Here is a 14,968-nt window from a genome sequence, read left to right as displayed (position 1 = left end):
CCGATATTCCAACGAAGCCAGTAAGATCTCTGACAGTTTATCGTTGATTCTCAAGTACCAATTCTTTTATTTTTTTACGTGTTGATCATCATTTGATGTTGATGGCCGTCCTGGACGTGGTTCGTCGTCAACGAGTTTTCTACATATGAAAATGAGCAGCGTGATAAGTTGAGTTGATTTAGCTATGACCGTTGATCTGAACTAACTACATATTTCTAGGATCCGTCGTTAACTGTCATACAAACTAACCGCTCCTAATTAAGGCTTGTCTTTGCAAACATTTTGCCGGTACTTTTTCAGATTGAGTTTTTTTTTTTGTGTAATGCACGTACGAGGTGTGTTCAAAAAGTATCGCGAATTTTGTGTTTTTTCAAAAATTTTTTTATTTATTTTATCTCGTCAAGAGAAGCGTAACGTCGTCCTTTCATGGGCCTCTTCAGTTTAAGGAACAAGAAAAAGTCACAGGGGGCCAGATCTGTCGAATACGGTGGCTGCGGCATCATTAGTGTGTTGTTTTTGGCCAAAAAGTCGCGCACAAGCAACGATGTGTGAGCAGGGGCGTTATCTTGGTGTAAATTAATTAATTGGTGTAATTTTTGTTCTTCCACAAATCCGGGCGTTTCTGGCGGATTGCTTCGCGCAAATTGCGCATAACTTGCAGGTAATATTCCTTATTGACCGTTCTTCCCTGTGGCAAGAACTCATGATGCACCACGCCCCTGCAATCGAAGAAAACTGTCAGCAAACTGTCGCGATACTTTTTGAACACACCTCGTATGAATGGGTTTTTGGGCAAAATTTAAATTAAAGAGTCTTACTATTTTTTGTCCACTGTAGTACATAAATGAAAAGCGTGATTAGTTGTGTTAATTTAGTTATGACCGTCGGTCTGAACTAGTCCCTCAGCTTATGAGATATCGATGTTAAATTTTGAATATTTTCATTTTTTCCCACCAAGCTGCTCATTTGTCGGATCCGTCGATATCAGACCACTATAGCATATAGATGTCATCAGGAGCGGATCCAGAGTAAACTACTAAACTACATAATTTTATACTTGCAACTCAAAGTCCTTTTCTTCGCGGAGTGTCACTTATGATGGAAATAATGTATAACTTTTAACTTTTGGGGGAAAACTCTCCGCCCGTGGACCCGCATCTGTCTGTCATACAAACTAACCGATTTAAATTAAGTCTTTTCAGTGCAAACCTTTTCAGAATCAGTTAGTTTCTTTATATAATGATGTAAAGGGTATGGTAACTTCGAGGCAGCGGAAGTTGACGTATTTTTTGTTGTTTTTGTTTTTTAACTACACCTAACATTTCTGTTGAGGAAAATTTTCGCAATTCAATTGTAAGGAATTGTTAAAACATTTGCTATTATCACCACTTTGTGAAATCATGTAGTTGTAATTTACAAATAAAGCCTTTGTTGCCCTTTTCTACTCGTATGTACATGTGTGGATTTGTGTAAAAACGTATGCATGATTCACCAATTATATATGTTTGAATTTTTTCAGTAATTATCTACGTTCTTATGTTTAAAAATATTTTGTGCATTTGTATTTTATTTTCATTGCGCAAAACTGAAATATACATATGTATGTATATTAAGTAAGGCCCGTCAAGAACCCTCAACTTAACTTTGAAAATTTATTCTTAAAGTATGAAAGAATAATAATCGTTATAATGTACAGAGCGCACGAATCGAGATACAAAACAAACCGCTGGTTAAACCGTCTAAATTTGCCTATTCGCCTTGAAAATTTGTCGGAAATGGTTGAAATGGCCGAAGAAGATAATAACTTGTCACTTTCCTCTGGCCTTCAAGGTCACCTGACTTGACTGCATCAAACTTTTTTATGGAGTTATGTCAAGCAAGAAGTATACAAACCAAAACCCAGAAATCTGATTGAATTGAAGCAACCATTAAATCGATTGGCAGTATCGACTTCAACCCTTCAGGCCGCAATGAATAATTTTTACTGTGTAAATCCTGCGAATCACCTTTTCAAGAAGCCTTCGATAGGCAACGTTGATTCCAAAAACTCATGTTAAAACAAAGTAATAAAGGGGATCTTAATACATATGTAAAAGGCTTGGTAGTAAAGTACAACGTTTTTCCAAGCCGAAGGTTTAACTTTCTCGCGAATTAACTTTTGCGCGAATCTACTGTAAATGAATTAATTTATTACAACTTCTGCGCATATCAAAGAGCAACATTTTAATAATATCTTGTGAACTTTTCTTAAATTATTTTTTAGAAATTTAGCCATTGTTAGCTGATTTCCGGAGGCACAGCCCTAAAATGCCTCCTCGAGGTGGTCAGCATAACAGACGAAGCCTTCAACTAAAATAAAAAAATTAAATTTCATCGGTTAGTAGGTCGTGATTAATCGAAGTGCGTCAAAAAAAATGAAGTTTTGGCAAAGTTGCAAAAAAACAGTATGATTATAAACTTTAAATTTTACTATTGATTGCTTGAAAAAATTAACGTAATTAAAAAAATCTTCGATCAATCACGATTTCATCCTATTTAGAAGAAAAATTTCAGTACTATCGCTTCACCAGACTCTAAGAAATCGTGACCACAGGGAAGTAGCCGCCCGGTTATCCTGCCAAGCCGCTTTCCCAAAGATGCTATTTTTAACACCTTTTTTGCGAAATTGAAATCAATATCATATTTCTAATAATAATTTATTAAAAAAATAATTTATTTAAAATAAAAAAAAAAAAATCCCTTAAACAATGATTTTATTTTTTTCAGAAAAATAAATTGGATAAATAAATTAAAATATACTTAGGACACTCACAACTTGTCCTAACGTATCGTAAAATCAGAAAATCAGAAATTTTTACACTTAAAAATAATTTTTGTTGGATTGAATACAAAAATGAGTGTTCGCAATTACAACTCTTAACGCTATACTTTCGGTTTGTTATAACTTATAACTTTATATGACTGTGTGAAAACCCTAACAATATTTATACTACGTGGCATGATATACTTACATATGTATTAGGTATGTGAGTTTACTAATATCATTTAATTATTAGTTTCTTTAATATGCTATATCAAATATGAAATATGTATGTATATAAAATATTTTTTGTGAAATCGAATATTATTTGTTCGCCGTATTGGCTTTCTTAACATGTGGTCAAATGCAACTGCAAATGCATAAATATCCAAGGTATTTCAACATTAACAGTTCTTTTCGCGTTCCACCCCATTTTCATAGCAATATTATACATTCGCAGTTTGCCTTACGCTTATGTGACTACTTTGCCAAGTAAATACCAAGTGGTTCCATAGTGTAGCGGTTATCACGTCTGCTTTACACGCAGAAGGTCTCCAGTTCGACCCTGGATGGAACCAAGCGTAATTTTTTTTTTTTTTTTATAATTTATAAACATTTTCAATTTATTTTGTGTATTAAATTTTTTCTCAAAATATTTTCGATCATCATTTTAAATTTATTTTCTAATTTTTATTTAGTGAGTATAAATATTTATACATATACTTATTCAGTTGCAAAACCAAAACAAAAGAAACTATATAAATATGTATATTTTCTAAGTAATTAAATTACATATGTACATATATTGGGAATCTGAATATGTTTTATTCACAATATTAACATAATCTCAAATTAACATATGAATTTTATTTAATTTCCCTACAAATAAGACCAAAATATATTTTTTATTCTGATAAAAGTGCGTCCACATAGTACATTATACTCGTATAGTATGTATGTATGTACACAGTAGCATAACCTATGCACATATTCCTCCATATGTCTTTTACCTACACGTTATTTCCACAATGTACTTACGAACATATTCAAGAATTTGCTTTTAGGGTAGTTGAGTAGAAGGTAGAAACCTAGCATGTGCTTTTCATTCGCCATATGCAATCCGCAAACAATTCTCGTCTGGTTTATAGCATTTTGAGGGTAAATAGTTTAAATTGTGCCTGGTGAAGTTATCGCTTCTCGGCCTTATGGCTAAGATCAAAGTGTAGTATCTGTTCTTATCAGCTTAACATCTGATAGATCCTCCATCGGAGGACAACAAATGTTAAACTGATTTTTGGAAACGGACGGAGTGTTTTAGGGGCTTGCTCCACCTCTGTCGCGGGTTGGCCCGGTATTGCAGTACCACCGGGATTTCGGCCCAAATTATGAATACATACAATTACAATAGTAAGTTGTTTTAAAAGGATTTATGTCCTTTTTGGCGGATTGACGTCGGAATAATAAGACATTTTTGATTAATATGTTAAATTTTTTAATTTGTGGTAAAAAGTTGCCAAAAGCGCTTTTGCTTGCTGAAAATTAATGTGTCCACGGTTTTTGAGGAGAAGCAGACGCGCACACCGGAACACATAGAGCGGCGACTCTCAAATATTAAAATACTTTCTTATTTATGGGACACACTTTGTAGTTGCGCATCTAACTGCCTTAATTAAACACATTGCCATCGGGCGATTTTTGCTCAAACTTGTCTATAAATCGGGTTAATTTTTAATGAAATCAAACTATTTCGGTGTGTGAAAATTAAAACACGGTCTGTCTAATATTGTATTGAAATTTTTAGATGTTGTATGTACATAAGTATTGCATTATTAGTATTGTTATACTCTCGCAACAATGTAGCTAACGAGAGTATTATAGTTTTGTTCACATAACGGTTGTTTGTAAGTCCTAAAACTAAAAGAGTCAGATATAGGGTTATATATACCAAAGTGATCAGGGCGACGAGTAGAGTCGAAATCCGGATGTCTGTCTGTCCGTCCGTCCGTCCGTGCAAGCTGTAACTTGAGTAAAAATTGAGATATCATGATGAAACTTGGTACACGTATTCCTTGGCTCCATAAGAAGGTTAAGTTCGAAGATGGGCAAAATCGGCCCACTGCCACGCCCACCAAATGGCGGAAACCGAAAACCTATAAAGTGTCATAACTAAGCCATAAATAAAGACATTAAAGTGGAATTTGGCACAAAGGATCGCATTAGGGAGGGGCATATTTGGACGCAATTGTTTTGGAAAAGTGGCCGTGGCCCCGCCCCCTACTAAGTTTTTTGTACATATCTCGGAAACTACTATAGCTATGTCAACCAAAGTCTACAGAGTCGTTACCTTCAGGCATTTCCATGTACAGTTCAAAAATGGAAGAAATCGGAGAATAACCACGCCCACCTCCCATACAAAGGTTATGTTCAAAATCACTAAAAGTGCGTTAACCGACTAACAAAAAACGTCAGAAACACTAAATTTTACGGAAGAAGTGGCAGAAGGAAGCTGCACCCAGGCTTTTTTTAAAAATTGAAAATGGGCGTGGCGCCGCCCACTCATGGACCAAGAACCATATCTCAGGAGCTACTAGACCGATTTCAATGAAATTCGGTACATAATATTTTCTTAACACCCTGATGACATGTACGAAATATGGGTGAAATCGGTTCACAACCACGCCTTCTTCCAATATAAAGCTATTTTGAATTCCATCTGATGCCTTCTCTGTATAATATATACATTAGGAACCAATGATGATAGCGGAATAAAACTTTACAAAAATACGCTATTTGAAAAATATGTAAATGACGTATTATGAAATCTCGATTATCACTTTACCATGCGAGAGTATAAAATGTTCGGTGACACCCGAACTTAGCCCTTCCTTACTTGTTTTTTGGTATATTTGGTGACGACGTACATAATTTTTTTAAAAGCGAGACATTCCTATCGCAATGTGTGTGTTAATAACGGCGTCTATAAGAATATTTGACAGATGTCGCTTGCTTGCAGTCTGTCGCGCTCTGTGTGTTCCGAGCGACAGGCTGTGTGTGTAACTCAGTTTTGTTGTTAACGCCAATGCCGTCGATTGATTCTGGTCCGCTGGGTATTTGTTGGGGGTGTGTCTTTATTATCCCAAAATGAAGAAGGAACCGCCGTAACCATCAATGATGAGCGATATCGCGCAATGTTAACCGAATTTTTCTTCAAGCAAATTGAAGATTGAGACTTGGACAACATTTGGTTCCAGCAGGACGGCGCTACGTGCCATACATACATCTTTTACGCCCTATCTTCGAAAATCACATAATCAGCAAAAGAGGTGATGTGAATTGGCCTCCCAGAAGCGGCGATGTACGAGGTGTGTTCAAAAAGTATCGCGAATTTTGTGTTTTTTCAAAAATTATTTATTTATTCATGAATATCTATTTTGTTCCCTTCAAAGTAATCCCCATGAGATATTATACACTTGTGCCAACGGTTTTTCCAATCTTCGAAGCACTTCAAAAAATCATTTTTTTTTTTATCTTCTTCAGCCCCTCCTTCTTTATCAGTACTTCAAAAAGGGTGTTGGGCAATGTTATAAGTGCACTGGTTGACGGTAAAAGTACCCTACCCTGTAAACTCAGCCGTGGTAGTCATTTGTCCGAAATTGTTTTCCACAAATATAAATTTCATAAAACACCTTTTTTTATTGACTATATTTAAAATTTTACATGGACCACTCTGCATATAAAACAACAAATCGACGAATAGAAATTGTTTCTATAAACTCTTCGAAAAAAGGTCAGATTTTGACACTTCTGAACTTTTTAATTAATTTTTACTTTCTATGCTATTACAGTATTTTCTATGTATTCAATAATGTCGGGACGGCGCGAACGCCATTCCCGGCTACCAAAAATTACACGCACGAGTTATTCGCATTAGGAATAATCGCGGAGGTCAACTCAACCGAAAGTGCAATGGCCAAGCCTCGCTCCGGAGGAACCGCCTTCATGATCACGGTAACCTCTACGCCAGGTAAGTATGCTTTACTCCGCTAACAACCAACCTTTTCAATTCACACATCGTTAACACTTCTGAGAATTCGAAGGCCGTTTGCATGAATGAAAGAAAACTCTATCGCTGGTAGTATTTGTTCTTGTTTTGCATACAAAGTTGGTGGTTGCTTTTCAGCAAGTCAAATCGGTGCTTATCATGCAATTTTTGTACTTCTACCACAAACTTTATATGAAATTATTGATGAATAATTAAACAAAAACTACTTTGGTGCAAAATTTAGATTAAGTTTATTTTTAATTTTATATTAAATTACAGTTTTGTTCTTAATATCTATAAATATAGTATAATAACCAACTAAAATAGAGAAAAACTTCATAATATTACATTAGTTAAGGCCTCGATTTTAAAAGATATTTCTTCATCCTTGTTGTTCAAGATATTTTTGAAGTCAAAAGAGTTCTGTAAAGAGATAATAAAGCAGAAATGTAAAAATGAAATATATTAACGTGTTTTCCATTATTCCTCTTATTTTTAATAAATTAACCAAGAATGAACTTAATGGCTAATTCCTGGTTTCGTTTTAACTAATAAATATTATAATTTCCTAAAACAAAACAAGAAAAACTATATAAATATATTTTCTAAGTAATTAAATTACATACATACATATTGTGAATCTGAATATGTTTTATTCACAATATTAACATAATCTCAAATAAACATATGAATTTTATTTAATTCATCCTCCATTTCCTCCATATGTATGTATTATATCTTACCTAGACGTTATTTCCATAATGTACATACTTACGAACATATTCAAGAATTTGCTGTTAGGGTAGTTGAGTGGAAGGTAGAAACCAAGCATTTGTTTTTCATTCGTCGCATGCACTACGCAAACAATTCTCGTCTGGTTTATAGCATTTTGAGGGTAAATAGTTTAAATTGTGATTGGTGAAGTTATCGCTTCTCGGCCTTATGGCTAAGATCAAAGTGTAGTATCTGTTCTTATCAGCTTAACATCTGATAGATCCTCCATCGGAGGACAACAAATGTTAAACTGATTTTTGGAAATGGACGGAGTGTTTTAGGGGCTTGCTCCACCTCTGTCGCGGGTTGGCCCGGTATTGCAGTACCACCGGGATTTCGGCCCAAATTATAAATTCATACAATTATTTGATATAAGTTTTTTAGGTGGAAGTGTTGTAAATTTCGATGGTCAGACTTCGCTGAAATTTTACTTTTGCAATTTAGTGAAAAAAGTAACAAAGATGTGTCCGGGGTTTTCTTTGTCCTTTAGTATATGAAGAGAGAAGTGGACGCACACATCCGGAACACATAGTACATAGTAGAGCGCGACAGACGGACTGCAAGCAACGCCTGTCAAATATTAAAATACACAAGTTCTTATGGACACAGTTATGTAGTTGTATCGGGTGATTTTTTAAGAGCTTGATAACTTTTTTTTTTTAAAAAACGCATAAAATTTGCAAAATCTCATCGGTTCTTTATTTGAAACGTTAGATTGGTTCATGACATTTACTTTTTGAAGATAATTTCATTTAAATGTTGACCGCGGCTGCGCTTAGGTGGTCCATTCGAAAGTCCAATTTTGGGCAACTTTTTCGAGCATTTCGGCCGGAATAGCCCGAATTTCTTCGGAAATGTTGTCTTCAAAGCTGGAATAGTTGCTGGCTTATTTCTGTAGACTTTAGACTTGACGTAGCCCCACAAAAAATAGTCTAAAGGCGTTAAATCGCATGATCTTGGTGGCCAACTTACGGGTCCATCTACATGTTCCGAGCAACAGAGTTTTGTTCCGCGGGGTATTTGTTGTTGCATAGAAAAAAAACGGTGATAAGGAATTCCTTCAGACGTCACTACCTTTGACGGAGCGTCTAGTGGAAAAAATGTTTATTCACAGCTCAGTACGAATGTTCCCGTGCCGTGAGCTCAAGTCTTAAGCGGCGTCGTGTGGCAAATTTTGCAAAACAAAAATGCCTTACAATCAAATTAACGCAACAAGAACTGACCACCAGAATCAAAGGGAATTTGGCTGAGCAACATCGAAAATCATTTTCAGCTGTGAGGCTCATTTCCGGCTGAATGGCTTCGTCAATAGCAAAATATGTGTTATTGGGCAGGCAGAAAATCCATACGTTCTCCATGAGTCACGATTTGCATCACGAAAAAATTACGGTTTAGTGCTTATGGGCCGGTGGCCGTACTTCTTCCATGATGATCAAGGCGCGTTACCGTAAATGGCTACTGCTCAATATGACAACCGAATATTTTTGGCCCGAATTGGATAATATGAACTTGGAAAATATGTGGTTCTACAGGACGGCGCCACAAGCCACATAACGAATGTCATTTATTGAAAACCAAGTGTTATCTCACGAAAATGGCCCTGTCAATTGTCCGCCGGTAGACTATTTCCTGTGGAGATATACTTACGTCAGTCTACAGCCTAAGCTAACAAGGCAGCGATGACATGAACTTTGTTCGAATATCGATCAAGCTAAAAAAATCGAGTTCCATACACAATGGCATCTATGTAATGTAATTTTCAATGATATTCCAAACCGTCGTCTTCGTTTTATTTAAAAAAAAATCGAAACGCTTCGAGATTGCACTAATTCAGCAATCGAAATTGACGAAAAGAATTTGTTTTTATTACTAAAATTTCCTCTTCGAAAAATGATGTCACAATATATAGAGTTTCGAGAAACTTCCGAACTTTTTTAAATTGAATTTCTAACTTTCCATTCTATTCCAACTCTTTTTATGTATTCAATAATGTCGGGACGGCGCGAACGCCATTCCCGGCTACCAAAAATTACACGCACGAGTTATTCGCATTAGGAATAATCGCGGAGGTCAACTCAACCGAAAGTGCAATGGCCAAGCCTCGCTCCGGAGGAACCGCCTTCATGATCACGGTAACCTCTACGCCAGGTAAGTATGCTTTACTCCGCTAACAACCAACCTTTTCAATTCACACATCGTTAACATTTCTGAGAATTGAAAGACCGTTTGCATGAGTGAAAGAAAACTCTATCGCTGGTAGTATTTGTTCTTGTTTTGCATACAAAGTTGGTGGTTGCTTTTCAGCAAGTCAAATCGGTGCTTATCATGCAATTTTCGTACTTCTACCACAAACTATATGAAATTATTGATGAATAATTAAACAAAAACTACTTTGGTGCAAAATTTAGATTAAGTTTATTTTTAATTTTATATTAAATTACAGTTTTGTTCTTAATATCTATAGTTATATATAATAACCCACTAAAATAGAGAAACTTTAAAAATTTAATAATATTACATTAGTTCAGGTTCCGATTTTAAAAGATATTTCTTCATCCGTGTTGTTCAAGATATTTTTGAAGTCAAAAGAGTTCTGTAAAGAGATAAATAACGCAGAAATGTAAAAATATTTTAAGAAAAAATGTTAAAATATATTAACGTGTTTTCCATTATTCCTCTTATATTTAATAAATTCAGCAAGAATGAATTTAAATGGCTAGTTCCTGGTTTCGTATTTTAATCATAAATTATTTTTAACTAATAGGTATTATAATGTTATTTAATATTCATAATGATAATAAGAATAATAATCAATTTATAAAATTGAATATTACTTATATAGCATAATTTAATATTCTAAAAATGCAACCATGCAGTTTTGGGAACAGATATCGCGCAAAAGAGAACAAACTGCAAAACATTAGTCAGCTGCTAAAAAAATCAATAAACACTCCATGGCAACGAAAAAGTAAGTAAAAGTCGAAACTTTGCAATTTTAACAGGTGCAAAATTATTCTTAAATTCTTTTATACGGTCAATTTAAAAAATCTTAAAGAAAAATGCCGCAAGAGCCACCAATAACTACAAGTGATTTGGAGGGAGATGAAATTGAAAATGTACGCGTTGTGGTGCGAGTACGACCAATGGAGAAGTCCGAATTGAATTCAGGTGCAACTAATGTTATACAAGTGGATAAAATCAATCGGGCAATCACAGCGGTGAAGCCAAACGCCGCCAATGAGCCACCCAAAACTTACTATTTCGATAATGTTTTCAGTAGTGACTCAAATCAACTCGATTTGTATGTGGACACGGCGCGCCCTATAGTTGAGAAGGTATTGGAGGGTTATAACGGCACCATCTTTGCTTATGGACAAACAGGTACGGGTAAAACCTACACCATGTCTGGTAATCCCGATTCACCGCAAACTAAGGGCATCATACCAAATGCTTTTGCACACATTTTCGGCCACATAGCTAAAGCTAGAGAGAATCAGAAATTTTTGGTGCGTGTTAGCTATATGGAAATATACAATGAAGAAGTGCGCGATTTGTTGGGAAAGGACGTAAGCAAGAGTCTTGAAGTGAAAGAACGTCCAGATATCGGTGTGTTTGTTAAGGACCTAAGCGGTTATGTAGTACATAATGCCGATGATTTAGAGAACATAATGCGTTTGGGTAATAAAAATCGTGTAGTGGGTGCCACAAAAATGAATCAGGAGTCGTCACGTTCGCATGCCATATTCTCGATTACGGTTGAAAGTAGTGAACTGAGTCAAGGCGATATGACGAATGTTAAAATGGGCAAGCTGCAGTTAGTTGATTTGGCTGGTTCCGAGCGACAGAGCAGAACACAGGCGAGTGGACAGCGCTTAAAGGAGGCAACAAAAATTAATTTATCATTATCTGTGTTGGGTAATGTTATAAGTGCACTGGTTGACGGTAAAAGTACACATATACCCTACCGCAACTCAAAACTAACACGTCTGTTGCAAGACTCGTTAGGTGGCAACTCAAAGACAGTGATGTGTGCCACCATAAGTCCGTCAGATATTAATTACATGGAAACTATATCCACTTTACGGTACGCCAGTCGTGCTAAGAATATACAGAATCGTATGCGCGTTAATGAGGAACCCAAAGATGCATTACTACGTCATTTCCAGGAGGAGATTGCACGCTTGCGTAAACAGCTGGAGGAAAACAGTCATGAGGATCAAATTTCAGAAGAGGAGGATGAAGACATCGAGGACGATGAAGCCGATATTGAAATAGAAATCGAGGAGACACCTGTAGTCAACGGTAAGAAATCGAAGAAACGCGAAAAAAGCGATGCTGAAAAAGAGGAAAAAGAACGACGAGCGCGGGAACACCAACAAGAAATTGAACATGCTAAATCTGAGCAAGAACAATTGCGCTGCAAGTTAATGTCACTGGAAGGCAAGATTTTGGTTGGTGGTGAGAATTTGTTAGAAAAGGCGCAAACGCAGGAGAAACTACTCGAGCAATCACTCGCAGAATTAGAAGAACGTGAACAAGCGGAAAAGGCATTGCAGCAGACATTACAACAAAAAGAAACTGAACGCATAGACATTGAAGAACGTTACTCCTCACTACAGGAAGCAAGTACCGGCAGTACCAAGAAAATTCATCGAGTCATGCAAATGTTAATGAGTGTTAAATCCGAATTGGCTGACCAACAGCAAGAACACCAACGTGAAAAGGAGGGTATATACGAGAATATAAGAAGCTTGTCACGCGAGCTGGCACTGTGTGAATTAGTACTCAATTCCTATATACCTAAGGAATATCAGTCAATGATCAATCAATATACTCACTGGAATGAGGACATTGGTGAGTGGCAACTCAAATGTGTTGCCTACACGGGTAACAATATGCGTAAACACATCGCCGAGCCGCAAGAGGCAACCAACAAGCAGGAGTTTATAGATCTCTCGCATGTTTATCTCAGTTACAATACCGATGGCGTCACAAATCCTGTGCGTGCAAAGTCGGCGCGTCCACGCACATCGGGAGTACCACGTCCAACCACCGCACGGCGTTACTGAAATGAGCGCGGTATTTAATAATCTACTTTCCACACATATTTGTATATTTTTTGTTGTTATATTTAAGCTGTGTTGTTTTTTGAATATTAGTTTTAAATTTTGTTATTTTTGTATTTGTAACGACTCGAATTCATGTTAAAACTAAGCATACAAAAATGCATTTATTTTGCACTCTTCTATTGCGTTCCATTATATGCATTATTGAAACCACTTGGATTTGTTGTTGTGTAAAACCATTAATTTACAATTAAAGTGAAATAAATATTAAACATCGAGAATTTCGGGCCGTTGTTCACTTATTGTGGGGATCTCAGAAAAGGTTACAAGATTGTGTGTGTGGTGCTTTCATCGTTGAAAGATGTTACCAAAAGAAATATTTTTAAATCTACGGTTATATAAATTGTTTTTTTTTTCTAGAGCATATTCAATTTTTATATTAGATATTTACAAGTAAATTAAATACGCGTACATACGCGCCTCTATAATTAAATATTTTTACTTACAAATCATTTTAGTACACATTTCCAGCAAACTGTTCTCAGTACTTCTCTCATCTAATATGTTCCGTTCTGCCATTGTGAATTGCACGAATGTAAGAAGAAGTGGCTAAACCATTTGTTTTTGACAGTACGCAGCGCTGAAGAAAGGTAAATTAATTAATAAACATCGTGTTTTTATGCTAAATTAAATTAAGTATAAAATATTAATAATTATTATAAAAAGTTAACATTGATTAATTTTTACTGAATATCTACATGGCATTCGGTTTAAGTTCGTATTGAATTAATGGTTGTGCTACGACGTCTCACGTGGGCACACGATTTATTGCAGCAATTCAAACGTCAGCGCCACTATTGGAGAAATATGGATTCTTCACTATTAGAACCACCAGCGAGCGTGCGCGGCATGCTTGAATTGCAGCGTGATGCATTCAAGAAGCCTGTACAATTACCACGTTTACGAGTGCCAGAAACGGAATCAAATAAAGTATTACCACTGGTTAAAAAGTTGCTGCTGAAGATGGAGAGATTGCGACCAGTACGGGTGTTAGAGAAAAGTAACGAAGATGGAGATGTAGCGCCGATGCGCGAAATATTACTGCATCCATTAGCAGTGAAATCATGGGATTGTCTACCAACTACAGAACTTTTAAAACTAAAAGTCGAACCCAGTAATTTCTCTTACGACGAATTGGTACTTAACTATGATAATTGGCGGGCGGATGAAATTTTCAAGAGCGTGTTACCGGTAGGTGATGAGGGCCTTACATCTTATTCGCGTATTGGACACATAGTACATTTAAATCTAAGAGATCACTTATTGCCTTACAAAACCCTAATTGGTCAAGTCTTATTGGACAAAGTGCCCGGTTGTCGCACGGTCGTAAATAAGGCAGCAACAATTGATAATACTTATCGCAACTTTCAGTTGGAACTGATTTGTGGTGAAGCGCAGTATCAAGTGGAGACCAAAGAAAACGGTGTGCTGTTTGAGTTTGACTTTTCGCGAGTATACTGGAATCCACGCTTATCCACAGAGCATGAAAGAATCACAAAAATGCTTAATGCAAATGATGTGCTCTACGATGTTTTCGCCGGTGTTGGTCCATTTAGTGTGCCGGCTGCTCGAAAAAAATGCTGGGTACTAGCAAATGACTTAAACCCAGAGAGTTACAAGTGGTTACAGCACAACGGTAAACGCAACAAATGTTTGGCGCACATGAAAACTTTCAATAAAGACGGACGCCAGTTTTTGCTAGAAGATGTGAAACCTGATTTATTGAAAAGGTGGAAAGAGCAAGCAACTGCAGATTATAGCATTCATATAACAATGAATTTACCTGCGATGGCGGTGGAATTTCTTGATGCTTTTCGTGGTTTTTTAAACGACGAAGAAGCGAAGGAATTTTTGAATCAGCAATTAAATTATCCAACAGTACACGTTTATTGTTTCGCAAAAGGCGAGGATACGAAAGTACTGGCGCGTGCCTTGGTTGAAGACAATTTGGGTTTACCGCTAACGGACAATTTAGAAGGCATTTATTTCGTGCGCAATGTGGCGCCAAATAAGGACATGTACAGAGTATCATTTCGGCTCACGAATGAAATTTTGACTACGCCGATTGCCAAAAAGACTGCTGAACAAATACAGCGAAAGCGTGCTGCCTCCGAATTAGAAGAAGACTCAAATATTGCCAACAAAGTAAAATGCAATTGAAAGTTACTTTATTTTAAGCACAAATTGAATAAATATTTGTATAATTTTAATATAAGTGACAAGACT

General features: G+C 36.3%; 2 protein-coding genes and 5 non-coding genes across 8 annotated transcripts; 5 read left to right on the top strand and 2 right to left on the bottom strand.

Annotated features, from left to right (window-relative positions):
• Positions 1-3,305: 3,305 nt before the first annotated feature.
• Trnav-uac (transfer RNA valine (anticodon UAC)) lies at positions 3,306-3,378 on the top strand. Its single transcript has one exon. It is a non-coding gene; the product is annotated as a tRNA-Val (tRNA).
• A 611-nt stretch (positions 3,379-3,989) lies between these two features.
• On the top strand, positions 3,990-4,187 carry LOC126763811 (U2 spliceosomal RNA). The gene has a single exon (XR_007667676.1). It is a non-coding gene; the product is annotated as a U2 spliceosomal RNA (small nuclear RNA).
• Positions 4,188-6,667: 2,480 nt separating this feature from the next.
• LOC126763819 (U1 spliceosomal RNA) lies at positions 6,668-6,832 on the bottom strand. The gene has a single exon (XR_007667682.1). It is a non-coding gene; the product is annotated as a U1 spliceosomal RNA (small nuclear RNA).
• Positions 6,833-7,768: 936 nt separating this feature from the next.
• On the top strand, positions 7,769-7,966 carry LOC126763830 (U2 spliceosomal RNA). Its single transcript, XR_007667687.1, has one exon. It is a non-coding gene; the product is annotated as a U2 spliceosomal RNA (small nuclear RNA).
• A 1,641-nt stretch (positions 7,967-9,607) lies between these two features.
• LOC126763808 (U1 spliceosomal RNA) lies at positions 9,608-9,772 on the bottom strand. Its single transcript, XR_007667673.1, has one exon. It is a non-coding gene; the product is annotated as a U1 spliceosomal RNA (small nuclear RNA).
• Positions 9,773-10,556: 784 nt separating this feature from the next.
• LOC126762955 (kinesin-like protein KIF3A) lies at positions 10,557-12,963 on the top strand. The gene has a single exon (XM_050480052.1). It carries the CDS (start codon positions 10,676-10,678, stop codon positions 12,683-12,685), a length of 2,010 nt encoding a protein of 669 aa, XP_050336009.1. The 5' UTR covers positions 10,557-10,675; the 3' UTR covers positions 12,686-12,963.
• Positions 12,964-13,190: 227 nt separating this feature from the next.
• Positions 13,191-14,957, top strand: LOC126762962 (tRNA (guanine(37)-N1)-methyltransferase). 2 transcript variants are annotated; one of them, XM_050480069.1, is made up of 2 exons: positions 13,191-13,332; positions 13,517-14,957. In XM_050480069.1, the coding sequence occupies exon 2, from the start codon at positions 13,550-13,552 to the stop codon at positions 14,900-14,902; it is 1,353 nt and encodes a 450-aa protein (XP_050336026.1). In that variant the 5' UTR covers positions 13,191-13,332; positions 13,517-13,549; the 3' UTR covers positions 14,903-14,957. The 2 variants fall into 2 exon arrangements, with proteins under 2 accessions (XP_050336026.1, XP_050336025.1); XM_050480068.1 differs by lacking the exon at positions 13,191-13,332 and having other exon boundaries at positions 13,339-14,957.
• Positions 14,958-14,968: the final 11 nt, after the last annotated feature.

Source organism: Bactrocera neohumeralis, chromosome 6, assembly GCF_024586455.1.
Source record: "Bactrocera neohumeralis isolate Rockhampton chromosome 6, APGP_CSIRO_Bneo_wtdbg2-racon-allhic-juicebox.fasta_v2, whole genome shotgun sequence".
Classification (NCBI taxonomy): domain Eukaryota; kingdom Metazoa; phylum Arthropoda; class Insecta; order Diptera; family Tephritidae; genus Bactrocera; species Bactrocera neohumeralis.
This window is presented reverse-complemented; position numbering and strand designations above follow the sequence as displayed.

Bases quoted from the DNA above. Each gene is read 5' to 3' on its own strand.
- LOC126762955 (XM_050480052.1), top strand. From the start codon at position 10,676: ATGCCGCAAGAGCCACCAATAACTACAAGTGATTTGGAGGGAGATGAA.
- LOC126762962 (XM_050480068.1), top strand. From the start codon at position 13,472: ATGGTTGTGCTACGACGTCTCACGTGGGCACACGATTTATTGCAGCAA.